Source organism: Pituophis catenifer, unplaced genomic scaffold, assembly GCF_029215685.1.
Source record: "Pituophis catenifer annectens isolate HBS135680 unplaced genomic scaffold, rPitCat1.0.hap2 SCAF_1, whole genome shotgun sequence".
NCBI classification, from domain to species: domain Eukaryota; kingdom Metazoa; phylum Chordata; class Lepidosauria; order Squamata; family Colubridae; genus Pituophis; species Pituophis catenifer.
Window position 1 is genome coordinate 50,113,900 of NW_027256881.1, and position 23,230 is coordinate 50,137,129.

Sequence of the window (23,230 nt, forward strand, 5' to 3'; positions counted from 1 at the left end):
GGCACTGTATTTCTTTACTTGGCTCCATAGCCACCTTGACTGAAAAAGGACCTTCAAAGCAGCAGCTTCTGCAGAATAAGCCATTAAAGGTTTCTAAAGTCTCATTGTAAATCGATGTAACTTTGTAAGCTTTGTGAATTGGGGCTTTCATAATCACCTAGGAAGGTTTACCTGCTGTCCCCAGACATAAGAACTTCACTTCTCTTGTTTCTGAACTGCACTGAGAAACTGGCTTCTTTATTTTCAAGTAAGCCTTTATTTATAATTGCCGATAGTCTAAAATGGATTCTTAACTTTTAATAACCTAATCTTATTAATTCTAGTTTAACTTGTTCTATTAGAAAGTTGAAACCACCAGATTACATAGTCAAAAGTTCAAAAGCAACGGGGAGGGTGGGGTGAGGGAGAAGGAGGGAAATTAGAACCACAACTCTTCCTACTCCAGAGCAAATCTCTTTAGTATCCGATGAAAAAAGAGGTTTCAGCTACCGGACATTCTGCCTTTTTTTCAAAAAAAGGCCCGGCCTTTCCTTCCTGGCCTGATCATACAAGTCCCAGCGCTGGATTCCTGCGCACGGTCCGGCGCTGGAAGCCCAGGGGAGCCGCCAAGGCTGCGCTGGCTGGCAGTGTCAACAGTGCAACGCGAGGCTGGACGTTGAACTCTGGAGAGGCGCTGGCAAAATCCCTGCCAAGAACAGGGAAGGGCCCTCCTCATCCGCCTCTCCCCGTCTCCTGCGGCGGGACCAGACAGAGGCCCGCACTCACTTGTCTCCTGGAGCTCCACCTGTTGTCGGGCTCAGTTGCGAAGGGAACTTCTGCGGCCTGTTTCGAGGGGTACCAGGAGGGAAGGCTCCGAAAGCGTCCCCGCCTTTCTCCCTCGGCGCGATGCCCGTGGCGGGCGCTTTGAGGGCCAAATTCCGGCGGCGGCGCAGCCCCGCGGAGGACAAGCTCTCCATCCTCGAGCGGGAGGAGGAACGGCGGGAAGTGGAGGCCCCGACGGCTCCCGAAAACCAGCCTGAGGAAGAGGAGTTGGCCGGCTGCGCCTCCAAAACGGTGGCTTTTGCCGCCCTCCCGGACAACTACCAGCCCCTCGCTTGGGATGGCGAGCAGCCGACCCCTGCAAGGAAAACTGAGCGCGCAAGTAAGGCGCGCAAGAGGAGACTTAAGAAATACGGCAAGGTAAGATTGAACACGCGGGACGTCGGGTGCTCGGGGAGCCTTCTCGTTGGCCCTCCCAGCTGAGGCGGATGAACAGAACAGAACAGAATAACAGAGTTGGAAGGGACCTTGGAGGTCTTCTAGTCCAACCCCCTGCTCAGGCAGGAAACCCTACACCACTTTAGACAAATGGTTATCCAACATCTTAAAAACTTCCAATGTTGGAACATTCAAAACTTCTGGAGGCAAGTTGTTCCACTGATTAATTGTTCTAATTGTCAGAAAATTTCTCTTTAGTTCTAGGTTGCTTCTCTCCTTGGTTAGTTTCCATCCCTCTTGACTCCCTCTTCTTTGTGGCAGCCCCTGAGATATTGGAACACTGCTGTCAGGTCATCTGATCCAATCTGAAATCCAATCTGAAAGTTGTATCATGGAAACAGGGCTTTGTGTGTGTGTGTGTGTGTGTGTGTGTGTGTGTGTTCAAAACGTTTTGCTTCTCCAAGTAGCTGAATAAGCAGTGAAACATTTCAAGCCAACACAAAAAGAAGCTCAGTTGCCATGACTTTTTTTTAATTTGATTTATATGCCTCCCTTCTCTGGAGACTCAGGGCGGCTTACAGTGCCTTCATACTTTTTATATATGAAACTTACATACTTTACATATATTTTATACAAAGTCAGCTTATTGCCCCCACAAACTGGGTCCTCAATTTAGCTACCTTAGAAAGGATGGAAGGCTGAGTCAACCTTGAGCCTGGTGGGATTCGATTTTGTTGAGTTGTCTGGGACTTGACTTCCAGACAACTCTACTTGGATGACTGAGGATCTTCATCAACACGCTACCCAATCCAGGCTTCGGGGTCGAGCACATTGAAGAGAAAAAGGGGCAAATAACTCAACGAAACTTTGCAGGATTTGTAGTGCTTACAGGAGTTGGTTTAGAGACAGATCCTCCCCTTTCCGTTATCAGAGTTTAAAGGTGAAATTGAATTCAGGGACTAGTTACTTTCCCCTTTAGAGGAGTGCAAGGATTTTACGAGGACTTTCCTATTCCTGGAGGAGAGGAAGATTTGGGACTGTGCCCCTTAGGTATCGGAAGAGTAGTCACTGGATAGGCTGGACAACAAGCCCCCTCTTCATCTTCGGATTTGAGGCAAATGAGCGGAGCCTCCCAGGGAGCGGTGACTGACGCTGTCTTGGACTGGCTGCCCTTTGAAAGAAGCCTTCTGAGGAAGCGCTCTGTGTGTGTGTAAGGTGTGGCAGGTCGAAGTTTCTGTTCACTTTCCAAGCGGATGTTCCACAGGGGAGTTCAAGTGAAAGAAGGCTTTCCTTCCTTTTGTTTGTTACTTTGTTAAGGAAAAAATTGTGAAGTTAAATAGCTTTTGAAAACTCATTGGATGCTGAAATTTAATTTTTTTTCTTCCTTTCAGAATTGTTAACTGGCAGCATTTTCCACATTAAGCTGGTCATCTTGTAATGCCACTGAGCCAGCCTCTCCCAAGGGCAAACTCCTGGCAGATCTGCAATATATATAATAATGGATAATTCGCTCAGTTGTAGCAAACATTTTAATAACCATTGTAGGAAAGAGTGGTCACTGGATGGCTTGGATTGCAGTTGTCATGTCTTGAGTCGGTTCCTTCCTATTTTTGGCACATGCAAAAAGAAAAGGGTGATGGTTAGATTTGGATCACTACCAACATGGATGAAGGCTTACTTACCTCTAACATTTTTACCCCTCTTTCTCCTCCCCTGCCTTGTGTGTTTGCAGGATGATAACAAGTGAAATGATGAGGGATTTTTTAGATGTATATTTTTAAAACCATTCAAGATTATAATTATTTCAGAAATAAGGAGAAAAGGTTGGCATCAAATTAAATCCTCAGTCCTGTTTACTGCAGTGATCTCTAGAAATTCTTGACATTTTTATGGTCTTCCCATCATAACTATGCCTTCCTTGATTCAGTGATGCAAGTCTTGTGAAAGCCACTATATAGCACTTAGCTTTCTTCTCTGACTCCTTGTTGCTGCCCCCTAGAGTCTTCTGTTATTGGACACTGCTTCATTCACCTTAATAGTGAGTATAGGTTAGTCCTCACTTAGCTACCACGACTGGGGCCAGCAATTCTATTGCTAAGTGATGCAGTTGCAAAGTGAAACCTCAAGGGACTGCAGTTGATGACATCACTTCCCACTTGGTTACTAAGCGAGCCACCAGAGATCATTAAGCAAGGCATCACATGACAAGGACATGTAATTTTACTGCTAGCTTTTCCATTGATTCTGCTTGTTGGAAGCCAGCTGTGAAGTGCACAAATGGCAATCATGTAACTGTGAAGATGTTGTAATAATCATAAATGCGAGGAGTGATCTAAAGTTATTTTTTCATCACCTTTGTAACTTTGAACAGTCACTCAACAGGGCAGTCACTAAGTGAAGTCTACTTGTAAAAGGCTTCAGACCAAAGGAATATAGGGTACCAGACAGCCACTGCAAGACCTGGCTGATCATTTCCTGCTTCTTACCCTTCCACCCAGGAAAGAAAAGCAGATTTCACTGTATCTATCAGTGGCTCCCTTTCTTTCCATTATTTCCTCTGCCTTTCCTTTCCTTTCTCGGTTGTTTGCCCACATAGATGCCTTCAATCCCCTTCCCACATTATTTCTTTTGACACTTATGTGGACTCCTCCCCCACCCCCACCCCAATATATTATATTTATACTGCAGTTTTAAAGGGAAGGGAAGTTTGGCAGTCCTGTGAGCAGAGGGAGGAAAGCAAAAGAAGCCGGCTTCACTCAGCCTGGGCCAGAAATGGAAAGGACGCCACTGGGGGATATAAGGGTTGAAAGGAGCATGAGCTTCTAGGACTGAGGATTGTTCATTGACTTAAAGCCATTACTGGATCAACTAGAAGATTATAAAATGAAAAGGAGACTGCTGACTGGGAGAGGACATAGCAATCTGGCAGCCACTGGGACCACTGGAGTATGCCAAGCACTGCTGCTAATCATGACTGGGGCTCCTGCTAGAACAGGACTAAGTGTTGGCTACCATCTGCTCTGAAGGGCTTAAGAAAGGTCAGGTTGGAAAATTGAATTGAAGCAGCAGAACATGCCCAGAGAATGCATTTTCAAAAGGCTGGGAATAGGAGAAAAACTTCATCCAATCCTGTAGGCAGGAAGGGGTGAGTGGCTTGTACAGTACTCTTAATGGGCCAGGCATAAAGTGCAGGTCTGCCCTGAGAGTGTACATGACAGAAAGTTACGTTTTGCTCAGGAGGATGTGAGCATGAGCCTGATGTCTGGCATGCAATTTGCATTCACAACACACACAGACAAACAGACAACTATATTCCCAATACAGAGAGAGAGAGAGAGAAACAAAGTCTTCAGAAGACTCCACCGATATAATAAAGTGGGTTGTAGCCTATGAAAATTTGTGCCATAATAAATGAAAACCAAAGGTATCAAAGAATTGTTTACTCCTGCATTAAAACCTTTGCAATTCAGATGCTTTGGAAGACTAGTCATGTGAATTACAGATGTAGATTTAATTAGGAATGAAAGCATTATCAGAAGGTGTTGTAAATACTGTATATATGAAAATAAAAATGCATTAGATGCTAATGCATATTATGCTTCAGTTAATGGTGATTATGGAAGAACCAGAGATGAATGGAGAGAAAAATCATGCAACATGGAAGAAAAAAGTTAAATAAGTGAAAATACAGGTAGAATAACCATAGGTAAATCAAGAATGAAAAAGAATTACAAAATAAATTATTATTCCAAAAGAATTTAAGGATACTAGACCCAGGAAGAGATGTCTATTTAGATTGTATGTTCCTGAGATATGGGAACCTAATTTTCTTTTTGCAGTGAACTACACAAAGTGTATTGAGTTATAGCGACAGTAAAGTCTAAATAAATATGCAGTTTTATTTATCTGAATCTGCATATGAGATGTTTTAGATACTCTGTGGAGCTCTGCAACAGAATGAGGATGATCTCTGAAAAACAAAGAGTTTGTTATATCCAGCGTGGGAGTTGGCTGGTATTTTTTTTTCTCTTCAAAAGAAACTATTTTGATCAGTGTGAAAGTGAAGTTGATGTTTACCTAGAGATCTATAGAGGGATGTGTCATTTTTGTATGGAAAAGATTCTAAGCAAATCCATATGACAGCAGATGTTTTTTTATCTTTCTGTTGCTTTTTTCTTGGCATCTTAATTTTGTCAGTGCTTCAGTTAACAGAAACTGTGCATCTTCCTCCCACAATAGCAGCAAAACAGAAAACATTTCTTTTCAGAACAGCTTCTAGATGGCAACTTAGAGAATGCATCAGCATTAACTTATTACTGCTTGAGAAGCTATTTCACATTTTATTCCTGTTGTTTAATTATTTTTTCCATTCATATGGCTCCTTGTATCCAAGAAATTTAGGGCAGTTTATTCCTATCTTGTTATCCCTTACAAGCCTTTGAAGGCTTAAGGTCTACAAAGCAGGCTGAGAGATAATGAAGACTTGAGATCACCCACTTAACGTCTTGGCTGGGGCTAGAAATTTGAGTCCGGGTCTAGTGATGATCCATGTGTAATATAGCAAATGTTATTGAAGTCTAATATCCTTCAGGTCTAGTCAGCATAACCAATGGTAAGAAATGATATGAATTGTGCTCCAACACTATCTAAAAGACCACATGTTTTCTCATCCTGATTGTCATTCAGTGAAATAAAAAGAAGTAATGAGAATAATTTTAAGGCATCTTTGGGTAACGTGGTATCTTTCAGATAGCTATTCAGCTCAGCCTGTCTCAGCTACTATGGCCAAGATTTTGAGGGTTTACAGAGCACCTGGCTGAAAAAGGCTTCATAACAGATACAGGTTGTCCATGATCATTGCAATTTGTGAAGGACAGTTTTTGATAACTGGGGGCTGCGTTAGCATTTTCTGGAGAGTACAGTTGACAAGGCAATGATGGCAAGTGGGTGACCCAGAGTTTTCCAATTTTTTTTAAATTTTGGTTTAGGGAAGCAGATGTTCTTGGGTGTTTCTTTGCTGTTCAGCTATATTAAACTACTACAGATTTTCTGAATTGTTCTTTGAGGAATTTGCCTGCCTCAGAGTTCTGCTTTCTATGGGTGCATTACTTGGAATGTTGACATTTTCTGCTTGAAACTCATGCCACAGCTTGTGATTTCAGAAGCCCTGGGGGCTGCAAAATAAGTGGGGCTGGGGATTCATGCAGCTCTGATTGCCCACTCTATTGTAGTGATCAGCTGAATTCAACATTTTGACTCACATAGTGAAGATAGTAGGCTTCTTGTATGCAGATCATCTGATTTAGCAATTGTAACCACCAAAAGAAAAATGATTTGAGTTCTGTGGTTTTGTATGCTCATGCTCTTGATAAAATATTCATGTCCTGCTTCAAAACTTTGGCTGTACTCTGTATGGAAGTAACCACAAAAGAAAAGCATGCCATTTCTTTGAACACTACTTTGCTCCTTGCTGAGATCAGGGCTTCATTGTTCGGGCTGTGATCAAGCATTTCCTGTGGCACAAAATTGCTTCTAAAACTGAAGTTTCAGTCACTTTCTTGCGCTAGATTGAAGAAAGTGGCAATTGTGCCTTACATGTGATCAACTATAATATAGATCAATGAAGTTTTCAGATTCCTCTATTCTGAACAGAAGAAAAGATAGTGACAAGTTGAACCATTTGGAAATGGTTCAACCATTTCTGCCTATATTTTAGAATTCCTTGAAAGACAGTTTATCATAGTTGAGTTTGTACAATGGAGAAAACCCAACCATCTCCTTCTCCATTCAACATTCACCTTTGTTCCTTTCCAGTCCTTATCTGATCCAACTCTGATTCCCCCAAATTAAAACCATATTGTTTCAAATCTTTATCATATCTTGATTGTATCTGCACTCGTGTATACCAATCAATCTCAATCCCTTGTTTTTCTAAATCTTGTTTCTGTTTTAGTTCTCCCTTCTCTATTAAAATATCCTTATATCTAACAATATTGTCCATGTTTATCATATTTGGATGTGTCAACGCTTCTATTGTTGAAAGCCACATTGATATTTCCATATAATGTTTCTCTTTCACTCTCTCCCATACTGTTAACAAGCCGTTTCTTACACAGTGTCTCTGCAAGTATCCATGTATCCTATTTTTCCTGTACCATAAGAAAGCACCTTTGTTTACCAATAGCAAGGATCATAGACAGCTTGATCTGCCATTATCATAACCATTATTTTAAATCCTCCAAGCTATTGATAGGATACTGGGCAGCTGACATATTTGCTACCCAAGTTCCTGCTCTTTTAATCTTTCTATTTGGAGACGGCAAATACCCTCGACCTTTGCTTCCCCCTTTTACCTGTTGTGTGGGATGAAAACTATCAAGGCAGAAGGGTTTCTACAATTTCTTAACATATGATCCTAAGACACCTGAGAATTTTTCAAGTTCCTATTAGGAGTCTGCCAAATCAAAATTATTTGTCATCTTATGTTGAAGAATAATACAATAATAAAATCCCACTAAACAATCATGAGAAGAAGTAGCAGTGAATGATTCATTTTAGATACAGTAAATAACGATAAATAAAATCCATACAGACAAAAACTCTTTTGGTCCACCATCATTTTTAAAAGTGAGAAAGAGTCCTGAGAGAAAAAAAGTTTAACACTAGGATATTGTGTTAGGATTGAGGAATGTTAACTAATGGTCAAGAAGTAGTTCACACAATACAAGTAGATTAATTAATCTGGAGATGGAGTTAGCCCTCAAAAGATTGTTTGTGTGTGATTAAATTTTAACTCCCCTTGGATTAATTAAGCAAGTTATTTGTACTGTTTAAAGTTCTGCACAGCATGTTTAGATTCCCCTGACTCCCATAATGTGCAAATGGGACTCCTATTTTAAAGAGGTATGGAGATATTTGCATACAGTACTCTAATCCAAAGGCAGGCAAATTTCTGCATGTAGGCTGTACTTTGTATTGTAGATCCACCAATCAGAATCTACAGAAAGAAATCTATTTAGTTTAGAATTCATTCTCAGTGCAGGGTTTTGTGCTATGTATCAGAATTGAATGTTATTCCCTATCCTTCCTCTTGAATGTCTAGTTCGTACTCCTAGCTTTATTAATTACAGCAATATCAGAATGAAGTTGTGTTGTTTCTGTTAGGACCTACAATTGGCACTTAACCAGGAGTTTTTCAATAATCTCTGGGTATTGCAAAATATTCAGAATATTGCTGAACTACATTAACTAGTTTAATTTGAACAATAATGGGAGTGTTGGAGAGAATAGCTCTCTATCCCTACTTTAGAATGAGAGAGCTAAGCAAAGTTTAATTGAATAACAGAAAAAGTTGGAAGGGACCTTGGTGGTCCTCTGGTCCAACGCCCTACACAAGCAGGAGATCCTGTACCATTCTGGACAAAGGGCTATCCAATTGCTTCTTCAAAACCTGCAGTGATTGAGTACCCACAATTTCTGAAGGTAACCCATTCCATTGGTTAATTGTTCTCACTGTCAGGAAATTCCTCCTTAGTTCTAGGTTTGTTCTATAACTGGATCCTATTCAGCAAATTCATTCACAGAAACTATTTATATTACCTGTAATCAAGTACTTGAATTTCCTATATTCATTCTTGTAACCAAGAACAGTCCATAAGCTAATAACTAAGTCACAGTATAGGAGATGGTTCATGATGTACTTGCAATTACTTGTGGCCACTTTCTTGAACCTGACTACCAGGCTGTTTGATCTTGTACCTTTTAGGCCAAAGGCAATGGCTTGGATTCCATTTCAAGTATCTCCTGGATTTCTCCATTGTGGTATCTGCACCATTGGCTGGAGCCATTTGATGTATCATAACATGATTTTATTGGAGGAAATGGGATGTTTTGTGAATGTTTCAGGTGTTATGTATTTTCACATCCATCTTACTTTAAAAGAAAGATCCAGACATTATCTCCTGGGCCTTCTGAATTACAGCACCCATAATCCCTTGCTGTTGACTTAGCGACAGGAATTGAAATCTCCATGTTAAGGTTATTTCTTTTTGAAAAATAACAATGGCAGTTTTGTCTAAATAGTTTTTGGTTTTCTGTTGTGGAAATTTTATTCTTTTATATCTAATATATCACACTTTTTATATGATATATATTCTGTCATCTTGCTACCTATTACTTTACTATGGTGTCCCCCTTTTTTCTATCATTGCAGCAGTCCTGATATTATTATGTTGACCCATGACTACCTTAGATTTTTTTAAAAGGGGTAAACCTATCTCAATATTTTTCTTCCTTTTTGTTCCTTTACTCTTAAATTTCCCTCCCCGCTTTTCTATTGTTTTTCTCATACATTCTTAGCATTCCTGGGTCCTTCCACTACTATCTAACAGAGTAAGATAGAAGTCAGACACACCTTTACATGACCACAAAAATGCTTTCTTGTTTGAATCCTTGCTATTTAAGCATTGCAAGGATTGTTAAATACCATGAGTACAGGGGATGTCTAGCACTGTCCTTGATCGTCGCCAATATCTCAATTTCCTGACCACTGAAGCCTATCAGGACATTTCCTGTACTATAGTTTTATGATACCCTCTCTTTTGTATTGTCCTGATGACCTTAAGGCTTGTCTGTGTACAAGAAATATATAGAAAGCTTCTGTCAAAATGCTGTAAAAGAACTAACACTACAACAAGGCAAAACAGACATTCTCCATTGAGAGTAGAGACAGCAGCCAGCGTGGGTAGTGCCCATCCAATCAGCTTCAAGGACTGAGCCTGTCAATTTTTCTTAGTCCCGCCCTGTTGCCGGGCATGCCCAGTTTTTGGCTCAGTCCTTCAGCGCTGGCTGGTGTGTGGGACTGCTCTCTGGCTAAAATTTCCCCTTTTATCCCTTTCGTGCTGGTTTTCTCTAAAAATTTTGGACTTGGACTGTTTGACTGTGATCTGGCTTTCGATTTGGACATTGGTTGATTATTCCTGCTGACTTGGACGGTTTGGCATCGAGTTTGTGAGTTACCCAACCCTTCCCTTTACTTCGATCTCCCCTGGTTCAGGGGTGTGGGGATTCCCTGCCCTCGTTCCTCACAAGGAGGTTTTAGGATCGTTGATCTTCGAGGGACATTCTACTGTTGCGCTCTCCTCGCCCTCTGCATTTGACCACTTTCGCTTCTATTACTGTCGGCGGTTGCGGCGGGCGCTTTATAGCGGCGCCGGCCATTTTGGACTGCAAGTTTTTCCCGCCGTTTGAGAGAGCGCGAGTATTTGCAGCCGGCCTTTCCTCATTAACAATTCTTGCCGACTGAGGCCTTTTCGCCCCGGAACGCCTCCTTTACAGCCGCTCGCCACAGGCTAATTATATTTAAATGAGAAGCGTGGTGGGCTGAGTGGCTATTCTGTGGAGCCTTGCGCCCCCTCCTCTGCGCGGCTGTGCCGGTTGCTGCTGCTTCAAAATTGTCCCGCAGGCTCTCTCCTTATTAAGCGAGGTTGTTGCCTGAGTAGCTGAGGAGCTTCGCGCCCCCTCTTTCTGTGTGGCAGTAGCCCGAATCCGTGGGCGTTTTAAAATTGTGCCCTGTGGAGCTTCGCGCCCCCCCCCCTACTCTATTACAGCAATTGTGGGCCTCTACGCTTTCATCGTTAACTGTTAGTGGAGCTTCGCGCCCCCCCCCCCTTTTTGCCTTAATTGCTTGTTACGGCCACAGGACTGTGGTCTTAATTACCTGATTGTTTAGCTGATTGATTGCCCGCCTTCACCAACGTTTCAAATCTGCTTCGGGCATTCCCCACCACACCTTACAATTGTGGAGTTCTTACGCTCCCAGTTTCATCTGTCTGGCATTTGATTGATTAAAATTAATTGATAATTTATTCAACACTGCCTCCTGCGGAGTTCCTCTCGCTCCCTTCTATTTGATCACAATCTATTTACGGAGGCACAGTCTGGTGCGTGGGGTTTTTACAGTCAGTCTTATTGTCTGTCATGCCTAAGGCCCTTTCTAAGTCTAAGCACGGCCGGAAGGCCAGTGCAGGCGAAATTGGCCAATCAGACTCCACGTCTGTTACCCAACAATCTGCCATGGAAGATTCCAGGTCTCATTCCAAAACTTCTCAAAGCTCACGTTCTCACCACAAGTCTTCCACGGGTGGCTTGCCATCTTCTTCTTCTAAAGCAGAAAAACGTAGAGACAAAGTTTTGACCAGACTATGTGACAAGGCTTCCGCTCAGTTGCCTCCTTCCTCTCCTCAACAACCTGCTTCTTCTAATCCACCTCCAGTCACTGTGTCCCATTCACCTTCTCCTGACCATCTGTCTCTGCAAGATTGCCCAGTTACTTTTTCCGAAGAAAATTTGTGGGGCTCTGGATCAGTTTCTCAGCAACCGGTTCCCGATCCAGCAACATCACAGGAGGCTCGTTCCTCTGAATCTGTGCCTGCCCGCTCTTTGGATCCGTTCGTTCCTCCAGATCAGCTACAGCAGATGATTGAGGCGGCGGTTCAAAGATCCTTGGCCGCCCGTTCGGGCCTTTCCAGTCGACATGGATCGGTTAGAGAGTCTTCCCCCTTTTCAGCGGACCACAGTGACGAAGGCTGCTCCCATTCAGTTCGCTCCGCTTCTCCTACTTCTTCTCACTACAGTCATCCTTCAGCCTTCATTGACGACGGAGATCCTGATTCTGACCTGTCGGAGGATGAGAACCTTCCCCCGGATCAGCCGACCTTCACGGGTCTCTTTCCTCAAGCCTTGTTCAAATCTTTGCTCTTCAAGGCTGTTAATACGGCCCGTTTATCCTCTCCAAATGCGGATCCGGTACCCCCTTCGTCTTCCTCTGGATCTTTGGACCCGATGTTCGCGGAGCCAGCTAGGCCTATAACATCCGTCCCTACCCCTCCTCTCTTTCTGGACGTTGTAAAACGTCAGTGGGAATCTCCAGCATCTGCTCCCCTACCTTCGGCTAATGACAAACGAAACTTTCAAGTATCCTCGGACCTGGAGGCCCTTCTCCAAATTCCTTCGGTGGATACCCCAGTGGCAGCTCTTCTTCCTAATTCCAATGTTCCGGGCGAGCCGGATGAAGGTCTCCGTCCTGATGAGCGCAGATCTGACCAAGTCCTTCAAAAGGCCTTTCAAAGCTCCTCCTGGGCGATTAAAGCTACCACTACAGCATCCTTCTTTAATCGAACAACGTTGCTTTGGTTGCGTCAGTTACAAGAAAAGTTAGCCCCCGGAGATATTCGTATCAAGCAAGACCTGAATAAAATCGTAGCTGCCGTTCAATTTTCAGCCGACTCAACTCTGAATGCTGCCAGGTTCTCCGCAAAATCTTTGGCTTCGGCAGTCACGGCTCGTCGTTTGTTATACCTCCGTCATTGGCAGGCAGATGCTAGACATAAGTGGCGATTGGCTTCTGTTCCCTTTAAGGGTACGAAGCTTTTCGGGGACGCCTTAGAGCCTTTCCTCACAGAAACCAGGGACAAAAAGAAGGTCTTAGCTGCTGTTTTTCGGAGAGGAGCACCCCGTTTCTCGCCTTACCCTCCTCGTTCTTACTCCAGAGGTGCGGATGGGGGGTCCTCTTCCTCTTCTCCCTTTCCCACATTTAGAAGAGATGGGTCTTTCAGCAGGCAGCGGGGTTCTTCCGATAGATCTTTCAGAGGGCGTCCCTTTAACTTTAAGCGGCCCTTTCGAGGAGGAGGAGGTCGTTTCGTCCGTCGCCGTCGCTGATTGCCCTTTGGATCCTCCCATTGGCGGTAGATTGGGTCTCTTTGCTACTGTCTGGGAAAAATCCACCTCGGACAAGTGGGTCCACGCCACCTTAAGATCTGGGTTGGCCATTGAGTTTATTGCCCCCCCCCCGCGCACCTTTGTTTGTTGCCCGATTTCCCGTAATCCCGCCAGGAGATCCCTCATGGATTCTTCTGTTCAGCATCTTCTATCTATCAGGGCAATTCAACCTGTACCTCCTGGTCAGGAAGGATCGGGATTCTATTCAAGGGTGTTTCTGGTCCCCAAATCCTCGGGGGGGTGGCGTCCTATCCTGGACCTCAAACGTTTAAACAGATACGTTGTGTATCGAAGATTCAAAATGCAGTCATTGAAGTCTATTCTAGACGGTGTGCGGAGGGGCGATCTCCTCTCTTCCATAGACCTAACAGAGGCTTACCTTCATATTCCTATCCTCCCATCCCATAGACAGTTTTTGAGATTTTGTTATAACGGAACTCACTACCAATATAGGGCCCTACCATTTGGCCTATCTTCTGCCCCCCGCACCTTTACGAAGGTGCTGGCTGCCTTGGCGGCTCGACTCCGTCTCTGTTCAGTCCGCCTCATGTGTTATTTAGATGATATCCTCCTGTTGTCCCCTTCTGTGCAACAGGCTGCCCGGGATATTCGCCTGACGGTTGAGACACTAGCGGCTCACGGCTTCTCTGTTAACTTGGAGAAGAGCCACCTTTCCCCCTCCACTAGATTAGTACACTTGGGTGCCCTGATTGACTCCCTTCAGGGCAAAGTTTTTCTTTCTCCCGATAGGCAAGCTAGTCTGAGGCAGTTAACTTACCAGGTTGAAGGGAGTCGGGTGGTCTCCCCCTATGTCTTATCTCAACTCTTAGGTAAGATGATATCTGCGATAGCTATTGTTCCCTGGGCTCAACTCCATGCCAGGGAACTCCAATGGTTTCTTTTACCTTTGCAGAAGGCTGGCAGAGGAACTTCATTGAAGCCGATTCCACTCCCTCCGGCGGTACGAAGATCCCTCCGGTGGTGGCGCTCCCCCGCTCTATCGGCGGGGTGTTCCTTCCTCGAACCCTCGAGGGTAGTGGTGACGACAGATGCCAGTCTCCTGGGTTGGGGGGCCCATTGTCAAGGTCAACTGGCTCAAGGGACTTGGACAACCTCGGAAGCTCGTCATCCCATCAATTGGCTGGAATTGAAGGCGGTTTTTCTCGCTCTAAGGTCATTCCGTCACCTGGTCTCCGGAGCCCACGTCCTCGTCCTCACGGACAACGTCGCAGCAAAGGCTCACTTGAACAAACTGGGGGGCACCAGATCGAAGTCTCTTCTGACTCTGGCAGTCACGCTGGGTGTATGGTCAGAGCGCCACCTGTGTTCTCTTCGGGCGGAACACATATCCGGGGTACAGAATGTTCAAGCGGACTGGTTGAGTCGCCAGCGGATAGACAATGCGGAATGGCATCTCCTTCCATTCCTCTTCCAGGAGCTGTCTCTTCGCTTCGGCCGTCCAGTAATCGACCTGTTCGCAACTCACGAGAACGCTCAACTTCCGCTGTTTTTTTCTCGGTACCCACATCCTCGAGCGGCCGGTGTCGATGCTCTTCGAACTCCATGGCCGTCGGGCCTTCTGTACGCATTTCCTCCGACGACCCTCCTCCCCAGGGTCATCCGCAAGATTCTATCCGAGCGAGCGGAAGTGATCCTTGTTGCACCTCATTGGCCTCGGAGACCCTGGTTTGCGGACCTCGTGTCCCTATCGGTGACCCCATCGTGGCGCATTCCTCTCTCGGACAATATGCTTTCGCAGGGCGCTCTGAAGCACCCAGACCCGGCCTGGCTCAATCTAACCGCTTGGAGATTGAGCGGTGCACTTTGAGGGAGGTTCAAGTCCCGGCAGATGTTGTACATACCTTATTATCCTCCCGACGACCTTCTACAGAACGCATTTACTCTGCCACCTGGAGGAGTTTCTATAACTGGTGTAATCAAGTCGGTGTCATGCCTCTACAACCGTCTATTGTACATATTCTGATGTTTTTGCAGAAGGGCCTTTCCCAAGGGCTCTCCCCTAATACTCTCCGCCGACACATTGCAGCCTTATCTTCAGTACTCACCTGCGGCTCCTTGTCGTCTCTCGCTCAACACCCTTTGATCCGTCGGTTCCTTCGGGGAGCAAAGAACTTGTGCCCTCCTGTTCTGCATCGCTACCCTACCTGGGACCTTCCTCTGGTCTTACAATCGCTTACGAGTCCTCCATACGAGCCTCTTCAGACTACTAGCCTCAGGCTTCTCACATGCAAGGTTGCCTTCCTGGTGGCCATTACTTCAGCTCGCCGCATTTCTGAGCTCGCCGCCTTGTCTACTCGTCCGGATCTTTGCGTTTTCCACACTGACCGGGTGGTGCTCCGTTTGGACCCGACCTTCATGCCAAAGATCAACTCCGTGTTCCACCGTGCCCAGGAGCTTATCCTGCCTAATTTCTGCCCCCGGCCTACTCACCCTCGGGAGCGTCGTTGGCACTCCCTTGATGTCCGACGGGCACTGCGGGTTTACCTGAAGAGGACGGCTCCCTTCCGTCGTTCGGAGTCTCTCTTTGTATCCTTCTTACCTACTTCTCAAGGCAGTAAGGTCTCGTCTTCAACCATCGGTCGCTGGATTCGCCAGACTATCGCCACGGCCTATGATGTTAGATCCCTTCCGCGACCTTCAGGATTGACAGCTCATTCCACCCGCAGCGCAGCTACGACGGCAGCTTGGGCGACGCAGGCTTCGTTGCTGGAAATTTGTAGGGCTGCCACGTGGTCTTCTCCTAGCCCCTTCATCAGACACTACAAACTCGATCAGTTTCCGTCAGCCGAAGCCTCGTTTGGTCGCCGGGTTCTGCAAAGAGTTGTTGCCGGAGAGAACAATGCGGTCCAGCGTGATCCCCCCCTATCATCGGGACAGTGAACTTGGGTATGTCCCACGCTGGCTGCTGTCTCCACTCTCAATGGAGAAGGATCGTTTGTCTTACCTGATACGTTCCTTCTCGTTGAGTGGAGACAGCAGCCAGACCCTTCCCCCTTTTTCTGCACGCTGAACTCAAAAGAACTTTTCTGCCTTTCTGTCTTGTTTTCCTTTGTCCCACACATCGAGTCTGTCTTCCAGTCTTCGCCAAAACTGGGCATGCCCGGCAACAGGGCGGGACTAAGAAAAATTGACAGGCTCAGTCCTTGAAGCTGATTGGATGGGCACTACCCACGCTGGCTGCTGTCTCCACTCAACGAGAAGGAACGTATCAGGTAAGACAAACGATCCTTCTCGTCTTATAAATCTCCCAATTGCAGAAATTTTTAAAAAAGCAAGTGCCACTGCCTTTTGTTCCATTGGTATGTACTGCTGATTTTCTTAACACTACCTTCCTAAAGAATCTCCTCACACTATGGCAGTATTCACACCACAAATTGAGCAACCAATTTTTATGTAGCCTAGTGTTACAGGAAAAGCCAGCCTGTTGTTATTGATTGATTTATAGTTCAGTGTTCTGGCAAAACTCACAAAATTGTGTCAACCAAGTTAAACATGATAAATATGCTTTTGCAAAGACATTTACCATTCGGAAGAGGTTGTATCCTAACATTAACTCCATATTAGTCTATCACCAATTCTTGCCCTTTGTTCCTGAGCCCTATCCACTCCTTTACTCAGGGAGTAGAATCAAGGGAGGGAGAGGTTGTGGATTTTCCTTTATTGGAATTTGCCATGGCTCCTTCCCTGCCATCACAGTCCAACAGCAGCAATACTAAGTGTCAGGAGGAAAATCAGGGGGTTCCTTCCTTGGCTGGTGGTTAATTTTGCCCTCGTACTAGCTTTGATTCGTCTATTTACCTGTTTGTTTTAAGAAAATCATGCCTTTAAAGGCATAATAAAACAATATGTTAATATTTGCATAGATTAAAAGTAGATGACTGACAGAATGTTTAACAATTCCTTTTTTAAAAGCTTCAGAAGGAAAGGGAAATATCATTTTGATCTGTTCAGGTTCTAATCAAACCAGCCTGTAAATTGGTACCGATCGTTTTATCTGGAATGGAAAAAGGAAAGTACTCATCCTCCCTCCTTCCAGCTATATTAATATAGCAATGTGATATTTTGGAATGGGGAATCAATGCTTTGCGTGTGTGTGTGTGGCATCTGGATGTGTATATTAAAACAACTTTGTATTGCTGCTTTCCCCCCTTCTAGCTACTTCATTGGATCAATGAAGTTAGGGGAGGCATAACAAAAGGGTCAGACTAATGAAAGCATCACAGCAAGCCTCACCACTTTTCCACATGTCACAATATTGTACGCATGACCAGAGCTTGCAATGTAAAACTATTTCATCATTCTAACAAAAGCACCAGGATCTTGTGGCTGCTATTGGCTGTGATAAAATCGATAGCCTTTCAAAACCATTTCAAAATGCAAAACACCACAATATTCACTTATAAGGAACATCATGCCTATTTGGGGGGGGGCTTGCATTGAAATTTTCTGGGGGGAAATCCGATAGAAATTGGCATTTATTCCTCTATGGGTTTTTAAATCTGTCTTTCATTACCCTTTTTTATGATTTTGTTGATTTACTGCTTGGTTTACATTATGGGTAATTTGCCCTGAAACCATTTGAATTGAAAAGGAGGCATAGAAGAAAAAGAAAGAAAAATCTTTTAAGATTTTTAAAGATATGAAATGCATAACAGTGACACTTCATGAGAATTGTGTTGATTGAACTGGAATGTTTGGACTGTAGAAATATTTGTTAATAATTGTTAGTTTTTGGGGGGTGAATTGTTTCCTCATGCTAATAATGTTCTTTCACTACTTTCAGAATGTGGGCAAAGTATTGCAGAAAGGATGCAGCTATTTGATCCTTGGCCTGCAAGGTTTGGCCAGAGCCTACACTTCACCACTTGGCATGGCTGTTTGGACGGGTACATCAGTGCGATAGATCTTACTACTTTTTGAGGGGGACAAGGATGGCGAAGACAACAACAACAGCAACACAACTGAGGAGAGCAGCAATTTCTTCTTTGTTTATATATGCTTCATCTTCTGTAAATGCCCCAATTTGTCAAAGGGGGAATAAGGAAAATGGATCCAGTTGTGCGTTTTTTGTAAAACGTTTAGCTGTTTTCACATTTACATGATTCTCAAAGTGCTTTAATACCAATCAATTAAAATGAACACGTAATGCCAAAGGTACAAAACTAATTAACTGGGTCAGATTTAAACATATAATACTCTTGGAAAAATTAATCAGTCCATTCAAAAAATGGTGAAAAAAATAAAAGATAAAGGATGGTAGGAGAGAGAGAAGGCAAATGGAGAGAAGTTAAAGAAACAGAAGAGAAGTAATTGCTTTTTTGGCAAGACCACATTGCCATCAAAATGCTGGTCAGTGATCTGAGATATAAACACTACAGCCTTCTCCAAAATGCCATGCTAGGAAAGGTTGTAATAGCATAGCATTTGTATGTTCAGCCAGAGGAGTATTGTGAGAAGCAGACCAACTGAGAAGAGTTGAAGAAGAATGGGCACTCCAAAAGAGAAATGAATTGCTCCCCCAAAAAACATTAAGACAGATATGGTTCATGAATTTTTCATATAGTACCCAATATAGGCTTAAACTCTCCTTATGAAGTGCAGAAAATTACAGTTTCACTGTCTGGAATGAACTGTCACCCATGTATTTTTTTTTAAAAATCAAATAGGGTAGTGATGAAGAAGACTGAGGAAAGACTGTGTAGCAGACTGAGGGAGCAAATCAGGAGAATAGTACCGAAAGATCAGAATGTGGGGCCCTTCAGTGTGTGTATCTGGTCTATAGTCCCCTCAACTCTAGCAGTTTCAGAGTCCACATGAATTGAGCAGAGATACTGTAGACTGTAGGTTCGGTTTTCACCATTCAGCAGAGATTCTGGGCAATCTGCTTCTTTATAGGGGACATAGACGGGGGCATTTTTTCTAAAGCAGCTTCTATCCTCAGTGCTTTAATGTAGTGGTGAAAGGTATGCTTACTCTTCTAGGTGACTCGTGCATTTGTTCTTTCTCATTTGTATTTCTGTAAGATGCTCTACTTGAGCATTCTGGGAGTTGAAGTCCCCCCACCCCCATCTTAAAGTTGCCAAAGTTGAGAGACACTTAGACACTATTCCACTATTGGAATAGATTGCATTTCTCTAGAACCTTCTAGTGATACAAGAGTCTCAACAGGCCAACACTGAATCACCAGTCCAAAGTAATTATGCTGCTTGGGAATCTACTTGCAGAGGATCTAAGGCTTAGTTTCTAAGCAAAGCTCCTCTCTGCAGACTTCAATTCTCCCAAAATTTCCAAGGAAATGTCAAATGTATATGCATGCCATGGATAGCTCTGCTTCATTGTTCAAGCTCTGGAGTTGCTGCAGCAGCAGCCCAAATCTCCTGAATAGGATTATATGTTGCCTGCCTATGTAGGACAGACATTTGTATTAACAATATTTAATAAAATCTATCTTTCTGGGATGGTCCAGAAACCAAAAATAAGTAATCAGATGTATATCGCACTGGAAAAGTATGAAGCTGGGCTAACAGCCTGGATGGAATAGCTCTCTCATCTATGAAGAGGAAAGATTCCAGTCTGTCTATTACCAAATGATATGTTTCTGCTTAAATAACATTTATTTCCATGCTTTTTTTTTTTTTTGCTTGCCTCTGCTTTCAGTATATGTTTCAGAATTTATTTTGTATAACTGTTTTAAGGATGTATTTTGTTTCAGGTTGTTAATAAACATATCTGTTAACATAACAAAATAATTTACAAAGAAAAATTAAAGACATTTAACCAATTAATTTGAATACATGGCTTTGTTGAATGGTATTAGTCTACTTTCCTTCCCTCTTCCTCATCTTTAGTCAAAAAGATTCCCAGAGTTATTGACATAAAATCCATAAGAAATGAGGCAGTCTCCCTTCCTCAAGCTTACAATCTCAAGAGTCCCACCCAAAAGAAAGCAGGACAAAAAAAGAACAAGTACATTTATGCCATTATCAATACAGTCTATTTTGATCAATACATTCTGTTTAAAATGATCAGTTGCAATGGAATATACAGATGCATTCCAAATGTTGCATGGATAATCAAACAATTATCTAGGGATATTCTGTTCATTTACAGCCATGAAATCCACATATCTCAGAGGTGTTCTCCATTTCCTGATGGATGAGGAAAGGAGGAGATGGGCTTGACTTGGGAATATCCCAAACAGATAGAAATAGAAAGTGGGGAAACCAGAGTATCACTTGGGGGGCAGGTGGTGGGATTAGCCTAGAAAGGGTAAGAAGGTTAAGGAGAACAGCAAAAGAGAGAGGCCTGCAGGATGACCCAACCAAGGGCAGAAGAGACAGAAGATAAAAGATAAAGGGTGTGGAGAGCTGTGTGTGGATAGAGTTAGAAGGAATTAATCTTGAATGAAAAGGAGATTGGGTTATATTTTACAGTTCCAAGGATTGATGATGGGTATCTTCGAACAGTCATCATTAAAGTCATTCAGGTTTTGAAAGCATTAACCTGGCTGGAATAAGCAGATTTCAATTGAAAGGCTGAACAGGAAGCCATGCCTGGGTAACAGTTTTAGCAGACTGACAACATTAATTTTGTACGGCAAAACCATCAGAGTCTACTGCTGTAATAGTTTCTCATAGAAGCTTTCATAGATGTTGTTTGTTCATTCATCAGATGGCTGGAGTATAGTTCTGGGAAAGGCATATTGCATATAAACAGAGTTGGGGAAGAGAGCGAAAGGAATGAAAAATAGCAAAGGAAAAGTGAGAGACTGTCAGCCCTTTGAGGTAATCCAGATCAGGAAACAGATTCCTCAAGCATACTAGAACTAAACTTTATTGAGGTAGAATCTTGCAAATCTGATTGGGGTTTTCCTCCTTTCCTTATTATACCCCAGTGAATCAGGGAAGAGCCAGTTCAAGTCTTTTCCTAATATTTTTCTCAATTTCCAGGGTTTAAGGAATGCTTCTGCCCTTTTTGTTTTTTGTAACGGTTTCTGAATATTTCTTTCAAGGCCATCTTCATGACAAAATTATCATGAATAATGATAATTATCCACAGTATTGCTAAGTATTCTTGTTCAGATGATCTGATTAATCCACCTAGCATAATGGGAACCTGTTTAATTCGTGATCAATTGTGTTCACAAAGTCCTTGTGATGTCACACTGCAAAATCTGGCCCTTCATATTTGGATCCTGATGCCAGCCCAAAGTACATAAGCCACAAACGAAGTGCATAAGCCACATCGCTTGTATTGCAAGGCATTAATTTTTTTTATTATTTATTTATATGCCGCCCTTCTCCAGAGACTCAGGGCGGCTTACAAGGCGTTAAGCAATAACCTTCATACTTTTGTATATTTTATACAAAGTCAGCTTATTGCCCCCACAAACCGGGTCATTTTACCTACCTTAGAAAGGCTGAGTCAACCTTGAACCTGGTGAGAATTGAACTCGCAGTAATTGCAGGCAGGTGGAAGCTAAATACTACCTTTAACAGTAGCATTAGTCTGCTGCGCCACTCACCCATTCCCCCTTATGGATGCCTTTGTTTGCTTTATAAATTTTCTAGGTTATATGTCTGAGAAATAAGACGTATTAAAGATACTTTTTTTTCCAAGTAGAAATCAATGGTGAAACCTTAAGTTAAATTGTAGCTGGACTTAGATGGAATGTGCACTAGATACAAAGCCAAATTCAGCATTTTACTGTATATCTGGATAACGAGATGCAACTATTTCTATTATGAAAACTCAAATTTCTACACTGCTCTTCAGCACCCTCTACTGTGAAAAATTCAAATTTATTGGGGATGAGAAAATCTTTAAGAAATATTACAGACTAAACTGTTACATCAACAAATGTCTGCACTTTCCAATTCCTTCGGCAGAGTTTACAAAAAATACACCCCAAACAAAATCAATTAAAATATACATTTTTAAAATAGTTTGAAAATTTTTATTTTAAGCTTCTTGTTGACGAGGATTGCTTTGATGATAGTCAGCAATATTTTCAAAAATAGAGCTCCTACCAACGGGGAGAAAACAGGATTGTGGATATCCATGTTACTGCCCCTTTCGTTATCTAAAAGATAAGGGAAACCTAAGTTAATTCATCAAAACTTTCTGGGTTTCTACAGAAACAATTAAAAGCAGAGTGCTTTTAAAAAGAGAGTGCTGTTGTGATTTTTTTTTAATTGAGACTATACCTCCAGAATTGTTTTCCCACCCTCATTTACAGAACTGGTAAATGGCATTATCCCCATGCTAGATTAAAGTCTAGGACTACTGTCAAATCTTCCGCTACCTTCCAGTCCCTTCATAGCCATTTGCCTGCCATTTGAGATATCCGTAACTTCTCCTCCCTTTGTGCTGAGAACTGTTTTTATTAGTTGGAGTATCTGGATGCCACAGCCTCCTCCTCATGCCCTAACTAAATTATTCTCCAAGCCCCTACTGCAAGAGCTTTGCCAGCTATGCCATGCTGAGTCCACCTGAAAAGAAAGGCTACGTAGAGCATAACAAAATTAGGATAATACATGGTGCAGGTACAGCCAGTGAAGGCCACCTCTAGCTTCACATCATTCCCTCTATAATTTTGCACAACCAATTATGCTGAAAATGGGTAATACTTGCTAAAATGATTTCCCAAGAACTGCAAGTGAAACCAATTATTTTTGCAGAGCTGTTTTCTTCTCCATGTATTTATTATTAATGGTTCTATTTTTAATTCTATGATTGGCCAATTACTTGCAGAATAACTGCACTGAGTTCAGCTAAAATGTATGAGTCACTTGAGCTTTTCCCCTGGAGATGATAAATGGAAGTACAAATATTTTTATCATCTCCTTTCTTTCCATAAAATAAGATTTATATTGTCCTGTTCCACTACTTGTTTATTGGGGGGGGGGGGCATTTGTTCATTGTCATTTTCTCTAATTTATTTGCACAGGACTTTCCTCTGCCCAAATTCCTTGAAAGACATAACAAACCTTTCCAAAAATTATACTACTCCTTAGGAGGGAGGGAGGGGGTATAATTTCTAAGAAATAGTTCTAAGCAGCAAAATGTTTTCAGAAAAAAAAAAAAAAACCAAGAAAGTCCAGTTGCCTTCTAGAAAAACACCTTTGAGAAAACCATGACCTGGATAATTGAGAATCTCCATAGATGGTTGCCCTTTTCTTAATGATCAAATTGAAAGACCAAAAGAAGCATCTGGAAAAATGGGTTTGGAGGT

General features: G+C 43.0%; 1 protein-coding gene across 1 annotated transcript; it reads left to right on the top strand.

The window, feature by feature from the left end:
• The first annotated feature begins 845 nt into the window (after positions 1-845).
• Positions 846-19,760, top strand: CUNH1orf115 (chromosome unknown C1orf115 homolog). The gene is made up of 2 exons (XM_070949168.1): positions 846-1,179; positions 17,780-19,760. Exons 1-2 carry the CDS (start codon positions 886-888, stop codon positions 17,897-17,899), a joined length of 414 nt encoding a protein of 137 aa, XP_070805269.1. The 5' UTR covers positions 846-885; the 3' UTR covers positions 17,900-19,760.
• The last annotated feature ends 3,470 nt before the right edge of the window (positions 19,761-23,230 follow it).